This window comes from Bos indicus, chromosome 22 (genome assembly GCF_029378745.1).
Source record: "Bos indicus isolate NIAB-ARS_2022 breed Sahiwal x Tharparkar chromosome 22, NIAB-ARS_B.indTharparkar_mat_pri_1.0, whole genome shotgun sequence".
In the NCBI taxonomy this organism is placed as follows: domain Eukaryota; kingdom Metazoa; phylum Chordata; class Mammalia; order Artiodactyla; family Bovidae; genus Bos; species Bos indicus.
The window spans coordinates 7,080,492-7,099,439 of NC_091781.1; the positions used below are offsets into that span (position 1 = coordinate 7,080,492).

At 43.2% G+C, this 18,948-nt stretch overlaps 1 protein-coding gene across 3 annotated transcripts in view; it reads left to right on the forward strand.

The window, feature by feature from the left end:
* The window catches only part of CNOT10 (CCR4-NOT transcription complex subunit 10), a 58,488-nt gene extending 40,249 nt beyond the window's left edge, over window positions 1-18,239 (forward strand). For all 3 annotated transcript variants that reach the window (XM_019984947.2, XM_070777312.1, XM_070777310.1), the window contains exons 14-19: window positions 9,911-10,024; window positions 13,887-14,017; window positions 14,939-14,974; window positions 15,165-15,292; window positions 16,802-16,877; window positions 17,778-18,239. In XM_019984947.2, the coding sequence (XP_019840506.1) occupies window positions 9,911-10,024; window positions 13,887-14,017; window positions 14,939-14,974; window positions 15,165-15,292; window positions 16,802-16,877; window positions 17,778-17,929 (637 nt within the window). In that variant the 3' untranslated portion in view covers window positions 17,930-18,239. The remainder of the gene's footprint in view (window positions 1-9,910; window positions 10,025-13,886; window positions 14,018-14,938; window positions 14,975-15,164; window positions 15,293-16,801; window positions 16,878-17,777) is intronic.
* The last annotated feature ends 709 nt before the right edge of the window (window positions 18,240-18,948 follow it).

Sequence of the window (18,948 nt, forward strand, 5' to 3'; positions counted from 1 at the left end):
TTTTTTTTTTTTTTGTACATGAATGAAGATGGTTCCCCAAAAAAATCATTCTAACCAAGTTACAGGTATGTTTTCAGAAGGCATAGGATACCGGAAGCAATTGTGAGATTCTGTATTAAAATCAAGGTAGCTTTCAGAAAAAAATATTCTCAAAATTAAAACAGAAATTTGTCCCCCAAGCAGGAAGAAGTCTCAGAAATTAATGGTTTAATCATGAGGCTCAGATGAATTTAGAGATACTGATACATTGGGTCAAGAAGGCATGCATATAATGACACTGTAAGAATATTCCTTTATTTCCTGAACCACCCAAAGCAAAGCCATTGGTTTCATGCGGTTAAGAAAACACGTGCGCAGACACGCATACTCACTCTCACTCCAGTCTTGAGTTAAATAAGTGCTCTGACTTACATTATTGAAATGAAAGGTGATTCTATTTCTCAGTTTTTGTCTGAGAGAAATGAAAATTTGTCCACGTAAGAATTTTAAAGCAGTTTTACTTTTGATAGACAAAAAGTAGAAATAACCTAGGCATGTATCAGTGGGAGATTGGCTTAACTAAATTGTTGGCTAGGAATTCCCTAGTTGTCCCGTTGTTAGGACTCCAAGCTCCCATTGCAAGAGGCCTGGTCGGGGAAACAGATCCCACATGCCAGTCACTCAGTGCAACCAAAAATTCTTTCTAACATAAATAGGGACTTCCCTGGTGGTTCAGTGGCTAAGACGCCACGCTTCCAACTCAAGGGGCCTGAGTTTGATTCCCTGGTCAGGGAACTAGGTCCTGTATGCTGAAACTAAAGATCCCACATGCCCCAGGTAAGATCGAGTGAAGCCAAATTAAATTTTTTTAATTTTAAGAAATAAAATAAATTACAGGCCACTCTGTATATTGGAATACTGCTCAGCTGTAAAAAGAACAAGCTGCTGCTGCACTAGTCAGCATGATGCAAATCTCAAAACATTTTGTTTCTTCTTTACTCAGTGTAAGGTACATACGTATGATTCTATTTATACCATTTGTACGACAGGCAGAAGCTGTCCTAACTTATGTTCATAGAAATGGGAACAGTGCTTGGGGAATTGACTGGAAGGAATCTTTCTGGGGTGAAAGAAATATTCTGTGTCTTAATTGGACTGGCGGTTTACATGTATATGTTCAAACTTACCAAACTGTACATTTAAGATGATGTATTTTAAGATGATATAAAAATCATACCTAACTTTAAATAGTTTTAAGAAATTTTGAAAATTTTCAAAATTCATATAACTCTAAGTATATTCTTTGGGGGAATACAATTAACCAGTAATGATTCATGAATGGTCAGTTTCTCTGACATATCACTCATAGGGTGACATGTGGAAAACTTGGTGTTTTAAGAGCAACAAAAAAACTCTCCTTGTATTTTACGTGTATTCCTTAGACGCTAAAGCCTCAGTATCTAAAATCACAATCACTCATCACTGGGCCCTGAGCACATGGGACGTGGCTGGTGAAAGGCACACACAGATGTATGATACACACCCATTTTAGGACATCTAAACCTGTAATATATGTTAGTAATGTTGTGTATTGATTATGTTGAAATGACATGTTAGATATATTGGGTTAATTTTAAAATATGGAAATTAATTCCACTGTTTTTTTTTTTAATGTGTCTACTGGAAAATAATGGCCCCGATTACATTCCTCTTGGACAGTGCTGCCTCTAAGGTTTTAGAACCATTTGAAGTGTTTGTATTTTTTGACACGTGGTTTTTACCAGTGTGTGATACTGTTCTATGCCAGTTTTCTCACATGGCACAAAATTTAGCCTAGTATCTCATCAGAAAATTTCGTCTTCAAAAGGCCTAACTCCCAAATGACTCTTACAGTGCAAAAACATGTACAGGGTTGATATTTTGGCCATATGCTTTGATTTAAATATTAATGTTGCCATGTGCATTTGGGAGATAATGATTTTCTTACACACTATACACACCTAATATAAGGGTTGACTTCTTACACTATACACACCTAATATAAGGGTTGACTTTTTTTTAAGTCAAAATTTATTGACCATCACTGATAATTGGCTTAGCAGTAACGAATCTGCCTGCAGGAGTTGAGGGTTCAATCCCTGGGTCAGGAAGATCCTCTGGAGAAGGAAATGGCAACCCACTCCACTATTCTTGCCTGGAGAATCCCATGGATGGGGGATCCTGGGAGGCTACAGTCCATGGGGTTGCAAAGAGTCAGACAGGACTTAGCAACAAAACAACAAAATAACTGATCACATATTTTTAAAAGAGCTGTACTGAGATACAATCCACATACCATACGATTCACCCGTGTAAAGTGTACCATCCCGGGACTGTTCGTTTATTCACAGCACTGTGCAGTCATCACCGCGGTCAGTTTCAGGACCCTGCACCCTTTGGCTGTAACCCCTTTCTCTTCAGTCTACTCCCCAGCCTTAATCAATCCACTTTTTGTCTCTCTAGATTACCTGTTTTGCACTTTCCTGTGAATGGGATTATGTAATATGTGGGTTTTATGACTAGCTTCTTTCACTTACAATGTTTTCAAGGTTCATTCAAGTTGTAGCCTATGTCAGTATTTCATTCATTTTTATTTCTGAATAATATTCCATTGTATGGATATACCACATTTAGTTTATTCAATTCATTTTGGATTGTTTGCATCTTTAGGCTACTAGGAATAATGCTGCTCTATACATTCATGTACAAGTCTTTGTGTAGACATGCTGTTTATTTTTCTACCTAGAAGTGGAATTGCTGGGCCCCATGGTAACTATTTAATTGTTTAAGGAATTACCAGACTGTTTTGTAAAGTGGCTGCACCATTAACAATCCCACCAGCAGTGTATGAAGTGAAGTGAAGTGAAGTTGCTCAGTCATATCTGACTCTTTGTGACCCCATGGACTGTAGCCTACCAAGTTCTTCTGTCCATGGGATTTTCCAGGCAATAGTACTGGAGTGGATTGCCATTTCCTTCTCCAGAGGATCTTCCCGACTCAGGGATCGAACCTGGGTCTCCTGCATTGTAGACAGATGCTTTATCATGTGAGCCACCAGGCAAGTCCAGCAGTGTATGCGAGTTGCAATTTCTTCACATCCACACCAACACTTGTTATTCATCTTTTTTATTATATGGATACATTGTAGTGGGTATGAAGTGGTATCTCACTATGGCTTTTTTTTTTTCCTGACCTCTGGAAGCTCTTTTTCCTAATTTTATTTTATTTTTAAACTTTACATAATTGTATTAGTTTTGCCAAATATCAAAATGAATCCGCCACAGGTATACATGTGTTCCCCATCCTGAACCCTCCTCCCTCCTGCCTCCCCATACCATCCCTCTGGGTCATCCCAGTGCAGTAGCCCCAAGCATCCAGTATCGTGCATCGAACCTGGACTGGCAACTCGTTTCTTACATGATATTTTACATGTTTCAATGCCATTCTCCCAAATCTTCCCACCCTCTCCCTCTCCCACAGAGTCCATAAGACTGTTCTATACATCAGTGTCTCTTTTGCTGTCTCGTACACCGGGTTATTGTTACCATCTTTCCCTGAAACCTAGTGATATTGAGCATCTTTTCACGTGCTTATTGGACACTTGTATCTTTTTCTTTAGAGAAATGTTTATTGAAATCCTTTGCTGTTTTATAGAGGGGTTAGTTGTCTTTTTTATTGTTGAGTTGTAAGAGTTACTTATATATTCTAGGCCCAGGGTCCTTATCAGATATATGACTTGTAAATATTTTCTCTAATTCTGCCTGTTGTCTTTTCAGGTTTTTTGCAGGTGTTTTTGAATCTCAAATATTTTTGATTTTGACAAAGTTCAATTTATGTTTTATTCTTTTATTGACTATACTTCTCGTGTCATATCGAAGAAGCCTCTGCCAAATCCAAGGTCATGAGATTTACCCCTATGTTTTCATCTAAGAGTTAAATAATTTTATTCAGCACTACATTTAGGTCTTTGATCCATTTTCAGTTAATTTTTGTATATGAGGTAAGGGCTCAACATATTAATCCTTTTGCATAGAAGTATCTTATTAATGGGCTTCCCTGGTAGCTCAGACAGTAAAGAATCCGCCTGCAGTGTGGTAGACCTGGGTTTGATCCCTGGGTTGGGAAGCTCCCCTGGAGGAGAGCATGGCAACCCACTCCAGTATTCTTGCCTGGAGAATCCCATGGACAGAGGAGCCTGGTGGGCTAAGGTCCATAGGGTCGCAAAGAGTCGGACATGACTGAGCACTAAGCACATCTTATTAATAGTAAAAAAAGAAGTCCACAAGGTTAGTCACATTAACATTTCATTGTTGCATGATATTTTAATAACTGTCATGGGTATGTACAAAGTCTTATATGTTGCATATTACAGGACATCTTTGTTATTCATTCTGAGATTGTGATAGTAGCCAACTTTTAATTTCTAAAGATAAATTAGAGGCTTCTCTAGAACCTGGAAAAGAGTATAACTGAACTGGAAAAGGGCAAGAAATAATGTTGGGGCCAATATGGGAAGTGTCTGTATGAGAAAATCAGAGCATACAAAATAAAAACGAAATTTCAAATTAGTCTTTTTTTTTTTTTGGTGACACAGTTAATTTCAATATTTCTTTCTTTCTTTTCTTTTTTTTTTTAGTAAGAGGCTCAAAATGGATAAAAGGAAATGTTCGGACCAAATTTAACTCGGCCCAGTTATTCCACAAGTATAAATTATGGAACCTTAATTGGTTCTTATAGACTTCTGATGTGACACCCAGTGAATCATTTCCCATTCACTTAAAAGGGACCTCCCATGGCCCAGTGTTTATAAAAGAGGATGAGCCAAACAAATGGTGGATAACATAAATATCACAGGCAGTTTTAGTGTACTTAAGGAATCCTATTTCTTTTGGTCTTAGCCAAGTACTTCTATTGTAGTTGGAGAGACATACCTAAAACAGTATCTTGACTAATAATCTCCTGACTCTCATATTGCTCTTGTTAGGAGCTCAGCCCCGATTCACTCTCTTAACCGGGTCTGATCCTACGGAAACATGTTCATCTAGGAAACTCTTCCAGAAAAGGGAACCTGCCTGTGGGATCCATCCTTCATCTTATCAGCAGCTTGTCTTCACACAGCACGATTCACATCTGAGTCCCGGGACCCCATTTAGATGAATGGTGATTGGATTAATCACAAGCCAGGGTTGGGATAATTCTTCAGTGGTCTCCCACTCTGGAGAAACCCCACAGGGCTCCTGCTGGCATTGGACGAATCGTTTAACCCGTTTGGGCCTTTCTTTCCTCTTCTGTCAAGTTAGATTGCATGATCTTACGGTCCTGCCCGTGTGTAAGATGCTGTGTCTGTGATGGTTGCATTTTACTTGCTGCCTGGGGTAGGACTGGATTCCTTGAGATGCTAGATTTGGTTGAAGAGGAAAACTTTCTCAGCTTTTTTGAGCTGGTCCTCTCTCGGTATTGGATTTGGGGTGTGTTTATCAGTAAGGCTCTTAGTAACAGAGCAGTTATTAGAAAGCGAAGTGTTTACAGAAGACATAAAGCTTTAAATTTTAAGAGCTGGAGTTGACAAGTTGAACATTTTCTAGATTTCTGTAGATAAATGGAAACAGTTTGAAATGTACATTTAAAAAATTTTAAATCCAGTACCATATTTAATTTGTTAGAAGAAATTCTTTATAGGATGTTTTGAGCCAATTTTTCAAATAACGTGTGTCATGAGGTCACTTTGTGAATTTATTTACCTTTGACAAATGGTGACTGACTGGGCTTACCCCCAGTGTAGCCTCTCTTGATATGGGTTGAGCTGTTTGCCAGCAACGGTCCATCTAGTCAAAGCTATGGTTTTTCCAGTAGTCACGGATGGATGTGAGAGTTGGACTGTAAAGAAAGCTTAGTGCCAAAGAATTGATGCTTTTGAACTGTGGTGTTGGAGAAGACTCTTGAGAGTCCCTTGGACTGCAAGGAGATCCAACCAGTCCATTCTGAAGGAGATGTCTTGAATATTCATTGGAAGGACTGATGCTGAAGCTGAAACTCCCAATATTTTGGCCACCTGATGCGAAGAACTGACTCATTTGAAAAGACCCTGATGCTGGGAAAGATTGAAAGCGGGAGGAAAAGGGGATGACAGAGGATGAGATGGCTGGATGGCATCACCGCCTCGATGGACATGAGTCTGAGTGAACTCCGGGAGTTGGTGATGGATAGGGAGGCCTGGCGTGCTGCAGTCAGTGGGGTCACAAAGAGTCGGACACGACTGAGTGGCTGCATTGACTTTCCTGTTTCAGGCACTTGGTTTAGATTCGTTTTACCCACAGAATATAGGCTTGACACATTTAATGCTCAGTCTTAAATGGCTTGTTGCTGTAGTTTGGTCTTTTAAGGAAAAAAATTTCCCTGTTTCTCTCCTTTCTTTGTTCTTTTTTGTTCTGTTCTTTACCAGGGGTTGGCATTCTGTGGCTCTAGAGCCAGCTCCTCCAGCGTGTGGAGGGGCGGGCAGGGTTGTATGGGATCCCCCACGGGGGAGGGGTGCGCAGCAGGGCGGGTGAAGCAAGCATGTCCCTTCCCCTGAGGTATAGTTCTTCCGGTCTGATGACCTGTCAGATCCACTGAGCGGTTGGTCAAGCAGATTGGACAGTGACTCGAGGAAGTGGTGGGGCAGGTTGGGGCGGCGGGGGGGGTCAGTATTTTAAGTAGCAGCTATCAGAAGTGAAGCGATTTCTCCAGAGCCAAGCGTGTTTCTGGTGTGACCAGTTTGCAGGAATTATGCAGCGTGGAATGTTGTTTCCCAAGAGGAAATAGAGGTTGAGCGAGAGGGTGGTAAGAGATGCCTTAGGGTGGATGAGAAGGCACTCCATCCGAGAAGAAGAGTATGAATGTTAGTTTTAGTTTCATGCAAGGAAACGTACTTGAATGTGATGACTCTTGAGCAGAGAGTTTTGTGTTCACGTATTCAAGTATTTTTTAATAGGGAGCTTGCTTTAATAGTAGAATCTTTCACCCTGTTCTAATTTGACATGGTGTCTCGTGGGGAAAAAGGTAAAAACTGAGGAAAACCAGTTTTCACCTCGTACACAATTATAGTTCAGGAAGCAGAATCCTGCTGCAAATCTTACATGACTGATTTCTGGACCCAAAGTGGGCTTGACAGTGGGCTAGAGCAGTAATAGCCCCCCTACTGTCAGGAGAGGCCAGGGCAGGCTTTTCCCAGCAAGCCTGCCTGAGGCGAGCCCTGTCCTAGACTCTGGCCTGGAGCCTACGTCTGGGAGCCAGAGAGGAGTCGGCTTCCTCAGCAAGGTGGCCTGCCACCTGGGCAGGTGGGCGTCTGGGTGCCAGAGAAGTAGATCTGCGGTGCTGAAAGCTGAATCTTTCAGTGCTGGCCTGTTAAACACCTATGCAGACACTGAGAAATTGCTCCAGCCTTTGTGTAGGAAACAAAAGAGGCAAGCTTCTGCTTTTAAGGAGCTTGTGTTTTGCCCTGGCCTTTGGCAAGAGTCACAGACGGAAACGAATATTCAGTTGTGTGACTGTCATTCAAGTGACCGTGAGTTGATGATGACCTAGGGCCTCTGGAGACCTACGCCTTTATTTTTATTTTTTATTTATTTATTCTTGACTGCTCTGGGTCTTCGTTGCTGCGCACGAGCTTTCTCTAGCTGCGGCGAGCAGGGGCTCTGCTCTAGCTGTGGTGGGAGGACTTTTCTTGTTGCAGAGCGCGAGCTCCAGGGTACGCAGGCTTCCGTGGTTGTGGCACATGGGCTTAGTTGCCCCGTGGCATGTGGGATCTTCCAGGCAAGGGATCAAACCAGTGTCCCCTGCATTGCAAGGCAGATTTTTAACCACTAGACCACCAGGGAAGCCCAAGACCCCGGCCTTTAAAAGTCATTCTTTTTCTTCATAAGCAGTGCATATCTGAGTGATGAATGAATGTTTATTGCCATTCAAAAATAAAACTATAAATAAACCAAAAGAGGAAATTAAGTCACCCTAATCTCACCACACAGAGCTGAAGTGCTCCTGAAAATAGGAGATAACCAGCCAGTGCCTCCCTCCTTTGGGCCCTGGAGTCTTCCATCACAGAGGACTCCCCCTGCGTTGTTGCCATGGGATGGCCTTGTTAGTGAAGACAGCTGTTGGAGACATGAGGGTGACTGTAGGCTTGTCAGGAAAATCCCTTTGGTAATGACACTGCTTGCTGCTCTTAAGTACTCTCTTCTATGAACAGGGTTCGGATTTTAAATTAGGTGCTCAGTAACAAAATTTAAACTTGTAACGTTTCAATTAAATTCTGTTTTCTTCCTGTTTAAAAAGGCAGATTATGGGACTTCCCTGGCAGTCCAGTAGTTAAGGCTCCATGCTCCCAATGCAGGGACCGCAGGTTCTATCCCTGGTCGGGGAACTAAGATCCCTCATGCCACACAACACAGCCAAAAAGTAAAAAGAACAATAATAAATGATAAAAAGATAGGTTGCATGTGCGTGCATAGTTATGTATGCACTAGAAAAATCATAATGTAATCCATTCTTTATACTTTATTTTTAGGGCAGTCTTGTGAACTGACAAGCAGTGTGATAGTTTGGGAAGAACCATGAATGGGGAGTCCACGGCGTTGACTGTTAGTCCTGACCCTAGTCATATACTCCAAGCTAGAGAATATATTTAGTCACTTTGGATCTCAGTTTCATAAAGCAAGGACCCACACTAGGCAGTCTTCTAGTCCTTATCATCACAGCTCAGGCCATCAATCTCAGTTTCCTTGTGCCAGTCTACTATTCTGCGTTGTCAGGGGTTGCAGGGCTACTTTTCCTTTAGTGGACAATTTTCTAAGGTTCTAGCAACCCGGAGTGAGGCAGTGAGGAGGAAACAGGCTGCTTCTGAATTTGCCCGCCTGTGGTTTTACCAGAGGGGCATTTCTAGTCAGAGAATTTCAGAGTTATTAGAAAACTGTGTTGCTAGGACGGTCACATTCTTCCCAGACTGAAATTATAACCGGAGTGCACTTCATGATATACATATGTATTGTAATTTGTAAACATAACTCAAAACCCTGTATCTAATGTCAGGTCATTTGCGGTTGGCCATTCAGACCTCATTTCTATTTGACAAGGGTTTATTTTAAGATTGCTTTGTGGAGCGGTTGTTTAACATTCAAATGATCTATTAGTGTCAAGTCTTTAGCTAGAGTCATTTTAAATGAGCTGCCCGTTAAGTAGAAAACCAAACAGAAGTTTACGTTTCCAGCCCAACCTAGCAAAATCAGTGTAACTTACATTTTTTATCTTCACGTTTATTCATCCTGGGTTTTTTTTTTTTTTGCCTTGAATATTCATTTAGGATAATAGTACCTATGTGAATGAAATTCTTTTAGTTACTGTTGATACTGTGGCTTAGCAAAAGCTATAGACTTCTTAATACTTTCAGAGAAGAACGCTTTACAGTAAGCTGAGCTTACTGTAAAAAATGGATTTTTTTTTACATCCGAAAAAATGGATTTTTCAGTAAGTTAACTGTGTTTCTTAGCAGAGTTGCAAATGTGCTTCCATAGCTTTATTTCTAGGATATTAAAAGAAATGTTATATGGGAGTAAGTTCCCACTAGGCAATTAACGACATTTTTTTAACAGGCTAAGCATATGTTGTTGACTCCAGAGGGTTATTTTGTGGGAGATGGGATGGAAGCTAAAGATGATTTAGGTAAACAGCTAAACTGAGCCTCAGGTGGCGGTTTGTACATCCTTCTAATTCTCACCGTTAGCACTGTGGCTTCCCCGCTCCTTGACTGGCATCCAGGTTGCCACAGCCGGCAATCTAGGCCGTCCTTTCCTCTGTAACAGACGTCATCCTCGCCGCCCTGCGACTCAGGTCTCCTCAGCCCTCGCCTTTTGTGTTCCAGATGCTCCATACTCGCCTGCAGTGCCTACGTGGCTCTGGCTCTGGGTGATAACCTTATGGCTCTGAATCACGCAGATAAACTTCTTCAGCAGCCCAAGCTGTCAGGATCTCTGAAGTAAGTGTGACTCACCCTGTGTGTTTGTTTTGTTTGGAGGGTTTCCGTGAGTCTGTGGTGCATATTGCCTCTCGGACTTCCCCAGTGGAATGTAAATTATCTTAGGGAAAGCAAAAAAGTTTCTTAATTTGCTAATTTTTTTGTGTTTGGTAGTGAAACCTTTTTTCACTCATTGCACTGCGAGGGTTATTGGAAACGGCTGCATGAGGAAGCAGAAACTCTGGACTCTGTATTCTGGGTCTGAGGGGGCACATTATCACATACTAGCTCCCAAAATAACCTGAGTCCTCAGTGAAAAGACCCACATGAAAAGGAGTTTGGTCAACAGGACAAATCTGCTTTGAATTTAAAATATTTTCCCAAACGACTGCACCGTTTCCAGAGAGCATGAGACTTATTTAAACTCTTCAGATGCCTCTTCAATATTAATGTCATTGTCACTCTAAAATTTTCTAAAGCACATCATCTTTCCTTTTATGAAAATTAAGTAACATGCAGCATTCTTTGAATCTTTGTATGATGCTGATGCTGGAAATTTTATCCAAGGCCATGTGTACTCTGTATAACATCAGGACAGTTGCTTTTACATTCTTCCTGTATGTACATAGTTACAATTTCCAAAATACGTTCCTTTCCCTTTCAGTGGCCTTTGTTTGTAACATGCAACACCTAGAAATGTGAGGTCATACCCTGAGGAACAGTTCTGTAAATGTTTATTTTTGCCTTTTATAAAAGTACTACTTTATACAAGCATGTAAGGTTAACATTGATTGGGACTTACCTAGCGGTCCAGTGGTTAACACCCCATGCTTCCACGACAGCGGGGCATGGATTTGATCCCTGGTCAGGGAACTAAGATTCCACAGGCTGCACGGCGAGGCCCCCCACCCCCCGCAAAAGAGCATCCAGGAACATAGAGACTTTGTCAGAATTCAAGTATGAGAGCTTCTGCCGTCCTGTGAGAAAATCTCGTCTGCACTCCGCGCCTGGAGGGTCCTGGGCTTGAGATCAAGGCAGTCGGGTTGCCCCAGCGCTGAGAAGCACCAGCCAGGAACCTTGGCCTGCGCGTGCCAGACACCTGCTGCTCAGACTGTGCTGCCCCATCGGCGGGGCAGAGTTTTGCGTATGTGTTTCTTTTAAACAAAAATGAAATACAGATCCTTGCTGCCTTTTTTTTTAATTCTTTGACTGACATGGTCATCACTGTTGTCAAATAATCCTAATTAGATTCTTTCCTTGGCATTTGTGGCAGGGTTTTCAACCTCCTTTATCAACTTCTTCCCTCTGAACTTCAAAGCAACAACATTCTTAGGTTTTATGATTTATTGAGGGATTGGCCATGTCTGATCATTTCATCTGTAATTCTCTTTAACCATTCTACCCTCATCTGTGGTTTCTAATCACGAGCCAGAAGCCCCGTCTCTGCACTGAGGATAAGCTTTTGTGCCTTAGACAGCCCAGGTACCACAGCGGCTTTACCTTCGTGTACCTCGTCCGAAGGTCTGGGCTTTGCGTGTCATGAAGGCATTTAATTGTTTTGTTTTGTTTTGTTTTTAAAGTAAATTCACAGAATATGAAGTGGTTTGAAGTGGTTCTTTGAATTTGTATGTTTATGGGTGGGAGGAGGGTTTTTTTTATTTTTTTGGCCTTGCCAGGGCATGTGGGTTCTCAATTCCCTGACCAGGAATCGAATCTGCACCTCCTGCTTGGAAGCATGGAGTCCTAACCACTGGACCACCAGGAAAGTCTAATGTGTCTGTGTTTTATAATGATTATTGGCTTATGGATTCTGGTTTAATGCAATTTTTTAAATATCTTATTTCAAAATATATTTAAAGTTACTGGTTTTTTAAGTTGTCATTTCTAATAGGGTATCTGGTAGGGAAGCAAAATGGAAGAGCATTACATATAAAATAGATTAATAAGAACCTAATTTGTAGCACAGGGAACTCCATGCTCTGTGCCGACCTACATGAGAATAGACTCTAACAAATAATGGATATGTGTATATGTGTAACTGACGTACTTGGCTGTGCAGCAGAAACTAACACAACAGTGGAAATCAACTATACTCCACTAAAAATTAATTTTAAAAAGTGGGCATTACAGCTCCCGCTAGTTAGAAGAAAGAAATTGCTTAATAAAGAAATAGCTCTTAGGAAACAAAGAGAGAGAGAGAGATGCAATGGCTCTTGGGAATTCCCTGATGGCCCAGTGGTTAGGACTCCGTGCTTTCACTGCTGAGGGCCTGGACTTGATCCCCAGTCAGGGAATGGATCCCACAGGCCATGCAGCAGAGCCAAAAAGAGAAAAGAAAGAGAACTGCTCTTGAGTGTGCACAAATCCCAGAAAACGGTCAAACTGGAAAGAGTCTAAGGTTTGAGGACTCAAGGTCCATGTGGACAGACTCAGTTGGGACAGGCTGGCTCAAGGAGTTGGGAACTGAACCGGCCTTTCAGAGGATTAGGTTTTGGCCCGGCTTTGCACCCCAGGAGGCAAGGCTGCAGGCAGCACAGTGGCGTGTCCGCCCAGGACAGTGACGGGAACAGAGGAACCTTTTGGGGAGTGAGACGTTGACTGGATACAGGAAAGCGGAACCCAACTGTGGAGAGCTTTATATCTACAAAAGTTTAGTTTAGTTTAGTTCCCAAGTGGAAAGAGTCATTAGGATTTTGAGCAAAGGAGTATTATGTCTAAGGCTGTTTTAATTTTGAGAAATCAATCAGATGATCTTGGGGAAAATGGCTCAAAGCAAGACACTGAAAGAACCAGGCTATTGTAAATCTGGAGGAAACACATCTGCCTTGAAGCAGCTGCACCCAGGAAAGAGGATGTGAAGGGGAGGACACTTGTGCAGTATAAATGAAGCTGATCCAGGGGCTTCCCTCATGGTCCAGTAGTTAAGAATCCACCTGCCAATGTGGGGGACACAGGTTCTATCCCTGGTCGGGAAAGATCCCACATGCCGCGGGGCAGCTAAGCCTGAAGCCCATGTACTACAAGCACTGAAGCCTGCGTGCACCTCGAGCCTGTGCTCTGCAACAAGAAAAGCTCAGCGAGAAGCTCATGCCCCGCAGCTAGAGAGTAGCCCCCGCTCACCTCAACAGAGAGCGCCAGCATGCAGCAAAGAAGATGGACCCAGCGCAGCCAAAGTTATAAATAATTTAAAGAAGTAGAGCTGATCCGACCCAAACCGAGTCTGGTGCCCCGGTGCCTTCTGCCTGATTTGGCAGCACAGGCTGCTGCTGCTGCCAAGTCGCTTCAGTTGTGTCCGACTCTGTGCGACCCCATAGACGGCAGCCCACCAGGCTCCTCGTCCCTGGGATTCTCCAGGCAAGAGCACTGGAATGGGTTGCCATTTCCTTCTCCAACGCATGAAAGTGAAAAGTGAAAGTGAAGTCGCTCAGTCGTGTCCAACTCTTCGAGACCCCATGGACTGCAGCCCACCAGGCTCCTCCGTCCATGGGATTTTCCAGGTGGCAGCACAGGCTGGAGAACCCTAACTCTGACCCTCCACTCCCAGGACACACACCCTAGGATCTGCCACTTCCTTTAGAACTTCATCGCTTCCCGATGGTATTTTCTGTATAAATAGAACAGCATACATTTGTCAACTGTATTTTAAATTTTTATTGAAAAACAGTTGATTCACTGCTCACTTTTAAACTGCTGTCTTGATGTGTGTCATCCTTCTTAGCTAACATAAAAATTATTGTATATTTTAAGATATTTTTAAAGAGAAAAATTTAAGTGATTCTTAACATACGTGAAATTTTTACATATACACCAGATTTTATTATACATTGGGTATTTTTGTGATGACCTACGTTTCAATTTGAAACCCGTTTTTTTTTCATTTCAGGTTCCTGGGTCATTTATATGCTGCAGAAGCCCTCATCTCTCTGGACAGAATCTCTGATGCTATTACTCACTTGAACCCAGAGAATGTCACTGATGTCTCCTTAGGGATCTCTTCAAATGAGCAGGACCAAGGTTAAGGAAGACATGTTTGATCAGAACTCTTCACCATTTCTACTCCCTTTCCGTTGTAACTCAGGACGTATAGAAATTTAAGGGCACGGTTGTGAAGGGAAGGGAGTTATAGGTTGGCAGTCTGTAGTTGCAGCCATACTTTACTATGTACTAATTGCTAAATTCTAACTTTTGAAATGCTGATGGTGTTAGAGCGATTCGTTTTTTGGGGGTTCTTTTATTTATTTGGTTGTTTGGAGCCTTAGTTGCAGCATACAAACTCGACTGCAGCAGGTAGGATCTAGTTTCCTGACTGGGGATTGAACCTGGGCCCCCTCCTTTGGGAGTGTGGAGTCTTAACCACTGGACCACTGAGGAATCCAGAACGATTTGTTTTGATTCTTATACTGTGTTTTTCTCTGTGGAGGGATTCCACAATCCCAGGGAGAGTAAAAACACATTCAAAAGTCAGTTTTAAATCATGGCTAAATTTTTGAGGGAGCAAGATTAGAATTCCCTTTATTTGAGGTTATCTCTCAGACTTGGGGTGCTGGTGGATGGCAGGTGGCATTCTCGTGTCTTTTATTAGAACCTGTGTGCTTAGGCGCTCAGTCATGTCTGACTCTTTGCAACCCCGTGGACTGTAGCCCTCCAGGCACCTGTGACCATGGTGATTCTCCAGGGAAGAATATTGGAGTGGGTTGCCATGCCCTCCTCCAGGACATCTTCCTAAGCCAGGGATCGAACCCAGGTCTCCCACACTGCAGGCAGATTCTTTACCGTCTGAGCCACGAGTGTTGTTAGAACCTCCACTACGTAGAAAAGGAAATACTGTGACAGATTGACTCAATATTAGATTTCCATTTCATAAAGAAAATTAAGTGTTTGGAAAATATACTCTTTTTGTCTGGCCCCCTCAGATTTATGTTCTTGTCTTTGTAGGATCAGACAAAGGTGAAAATGAAGCAATGGAATCCTGTAAGTAAGACATTTTGTAAAGACTTCAGTAGCCCAGACTGCTTCCCAAAGACTCGCCCTCGAGCCTCCATGGCCTTCCTCTGCCACCCGAGGACAGCCAGGCTTACTTCTGGGCAGCTTCGAGGGCGGTGGACGGGTTGCCTCCGAGCCCCGGCCTGGCCTCTTCACGCGGGTCTGCTCTTCTCCCCAGCCGGGAAGCGGGCCCCTCAGTGCTATCCCAGTTCCGTCAGCTCGGCCCGGACCGTGATGCTGTTCAACCTGGGCAGCGCCTACTGCCTGCGGAGCGAATATGACAAAGCCCGCAAGTGTCTCCACCAGGTGAGGCTGGGCCGAGCCGGGCGCCTCGTGGAGCAGCCATCAGGGGCTTGGAATTGCTGGGCTCTGTCATCCTGTTTGCCTTCTGACTTCTGGTCAGTTTGTTAAACACTGGAATGTGACTCCTCCAGACATACTCTTTTTAAAAAATACTCACTTGGCTGTGCCGGGTCTTAGCTGCGGATGCAAGGTCTTTAGCTGCTGCTTGTGGGATCTAGTTCCCTGAGCAGGGACCGAACTCAGGCCCCCTGCACGGGGAGCATGCAGTCTTAGCCACTGGACCGCCAAGAAAGTCCCCAGACATTCTTGCAACGCACACAACTGACTGTTGTTGCAGATGAACCTAGGCACCTAATGGAAAGTTGTCCTGAAAATTTTAATCATCAATATTTCAAAAGATTGTTAACCACATCTGTATCAGTGCTCAGTCAAACCAATAATGAATGGTGTTCCATATAGTTGAACCCAAGGCAGCTGTAAACCTTGCATACTAAAACAGTAACATATCTGAGACATATTTTAAGTGAAAGGAACAAATAAATGCACGACACTTTCTATGTAATCCTGTATATGCATAAAGGACCTCTGGATGAATATACCAGAAGCTGCTAACATTGGCTTCGGGGATGACAGGAGAGGCGCAGAGTAGCTGGAGCACTGAGGTGGGAGACTGTTGCCTGGATACCTGTTTGCTTTTTAGTTTTGAATTGCGTGAATCTCTGTCCACTCAAAAAGTTAAGTTACAAATAAACCTTTTTAGAAAGAAGGGTTCACAAAGTCAGTACCCAAGAAATTCTGCACACGATAAAAGTCTCTGGCGCTGTGTAACTAAACTAGACCTCTGACTTCTCCCACCCAGAGGGGCCGCAGCAGCCGGTCTCGGGAACTTTTGATCGGGGCTCTTTAGGTCCCCTGCCCCTCCTTGGACCAGTCACAGGCAGGGACCCAACCTGTAGTAGGGGAACAGGTACTGCCATCAGCAGCCCCAGAGGGGTTCCACAGAACTGGGAAGGGCTCATCCTCAGATGCATGTTAATTCAGTACTTTCCTGGCGGTCAAGTGGTTAGGTCCACGCTTCCACAGTAGGGGGCATGGGTTCAATATCTGGTTGGGGAGCTAAGATCCTACAAGGCGCAGGGCATGACCAAAACAAAACAAAAAACAAGCGTAGGCAAGAGCTAGAAAAATCCCAAGCAGGAGAAGACCAAGAAAGAAGGAACGCTTTCTCCTATTAAGAGCTAGTTACGGACTAAGCAAGGGAAGATAAATATGTACTGAAAATTACATGTCTAGTTTAATTGTGAGGGATGAAGACAGACAGCTGAGGGCCATCCAAGCAGAACTGTAGTGTCCCAGTGAGCTCGAGTAAGTTGGCTGACTTGACATTGGTAGGTTGACATTCTTTTTCTTTTTTTGGCATTACTCGGAGTTTGTATCTTTTTTTTTTTTTTTTCGGAGTTTGTATCTTAAGCTACCCGTTTCTCATGGGTCTCTCTTTTGTTTTGAATGAAGGCGGCCTCAATGATCCATCCCAAAGAGGTGCCCCCTGAAGCCATCCTGCTGGCCGTCTACCTTGAGCTACAGAATGGTGAGTGGTTCTTCTCTTGACTACAGCCCTGCAGAGAGCCAGAGATTTTTGGTGTCTGCTTTTTCTCGTAGAAACGGAAGAGATATTAACCATCACATTCTTGTAAACAAGGGAGTTTCTGATATCTTACAAATTCTTAGTTCTTGCAGGTTAAGTGTATATCATTTTATCTGTGAAAATCCAGAATGGCATAACTTCTGACAATTATAATTCATCCCTACTAATTAACCTTTCTCTCAGGCATCCAAATGACTCTTAATTGAGAACCTGAGACAGAGTGCAGTGGTTTTGGGTTGTACACCTTAGTGTTTTAAACACAGATGTCGTTAATAAGCTTTGCCGTAAGCCAGTTCCTGCTGAGGATTTTTTATTCAAGCCTAAGTCCAGGTCATGCCTCTGGGGGCATATATGACCTAGAAGAAAGGCTGTGGGCCCTACATGAGAGATGATGTGAAGTAGAAAAGGAGAGCTGAATGGGAGAGATGAGGGGGGACAGAAGCATTAAGAGTTGTTCGTCATACCCCCTTGCTGATCGTGGAAATCCTTATGAGCCTCCCCTCTTTTTATTGCTGAAGAAGGCGCCCAGCAGGCCTTGTCCTCCTGAAAGGCGTGGCAGGGTTAGTGCACAGTCTAGAGCCCTTTTAAGTTCTCCAACTGGGCTCCACCTTAAAATCAGTACAGAGCTTCTAACAATTCTGCCCCCTAGCTCACACGCTGAATTTCTTAAATCAGCATTTCCCAGGACGGTGCAGGGGCATTACGTGATTCTAGTGTCCAGCAGCGGCCGCAGACCACTGCTCTTCCCCATCGTCTTTTCCTCCCTTTTGAGACTTGACGGGCTTGCTTTGTTAGGTGGTGCTATTGTTATATGCTTTTTTGTAATGGGAAGTGTTTTTATAGGTAATACCCAGCTGGCCTTACAGATCATCAAAAGGAATCAGCTGCTCCCTGCAGTGAAAACACTCTCTGAAATGAGAAAGAAGCCAGTGTTCCAGCCCGTCCACCCGATCCAGCCCATCCAAATGCCAGCGTTCACTGTGCAGAGAAAGTGATAGTGTGCCCGTGGAAAACTGTTACCTGAGACCCAGGGGAATATTTACAAGCCTTTTTAGTTGTATCACAGCAAAATGAATAAAAGACAGATGCTGAAGGGTGCTAGTTTTGAAGACACAATTTTGAAACGATTTTAACCCCTGATTTTTATTTTATTTTATTTTTTATTTTTTTTGGCTGGAAGCTTAATACAGTTAAGGATTCACAAACTCATTTTCATCTGTTTTCCGTATAATCTTTGCTAGATTATTCATTTTAAGCCATTATGTGATATATCTGTCAAAGGCAATTAAAACAGTCTTATCAGAACAGTCTTGTTAAATACATTTTGTCTTTTTTGCAATGGTTACAATATGTTGGCATTCAAGATTTCATGTTAAAGTTTTAAAAATGGATACCACATCATGAGCAGATGAGTAGCCAGGCCAGAGGTTGCGCAGGGCAGAAGGCAGGGGAGGCTGACGTGTCGTGACCTAGTTGTGACTGCAGGGGCCAGAAAATGCATATAGTAAGACCCATAGGGCTAGTCAGGTTGGGTTAAGAAGCGTTGACTGATAGGAATTAATTACGGCTTAAAAATTACAGATGACAACAAACAGCATTCAGGGCACTGGCCACGTTCACCCTCCTGTACCGTCAGGCAGAAGCACCAGTTAGGGAGTCTGTGAGCAGGGAGTTCAAGGCTCGTCGCTAATCACGTTGCAGATGCAAACGGGAACTTAAAAGCTTCTTTCTCATAAAAGACAGGTATGTGTTGTGGGATTGACCTGGCCAAAATTTGTCGATAAGGTCAATACGTTAAACTTAAAAGCAGGAAAAACAAAACACTCTGCAGACTGACTCTGGAGAACCTGGGTGACCTCCCAGTCAGTATCAGGCTTGGTGGCCTCATGAAAGCTGGCCATTCAGGATCGTCCCTGCTGCCAGCATCTCTCTAGTTCCTGACCTGGAAGACCGGGTTCACACTAGCTGAATGTACTCGGTTCCTCAGTTTTCACAAATGGGAGAGGGGAGCGTT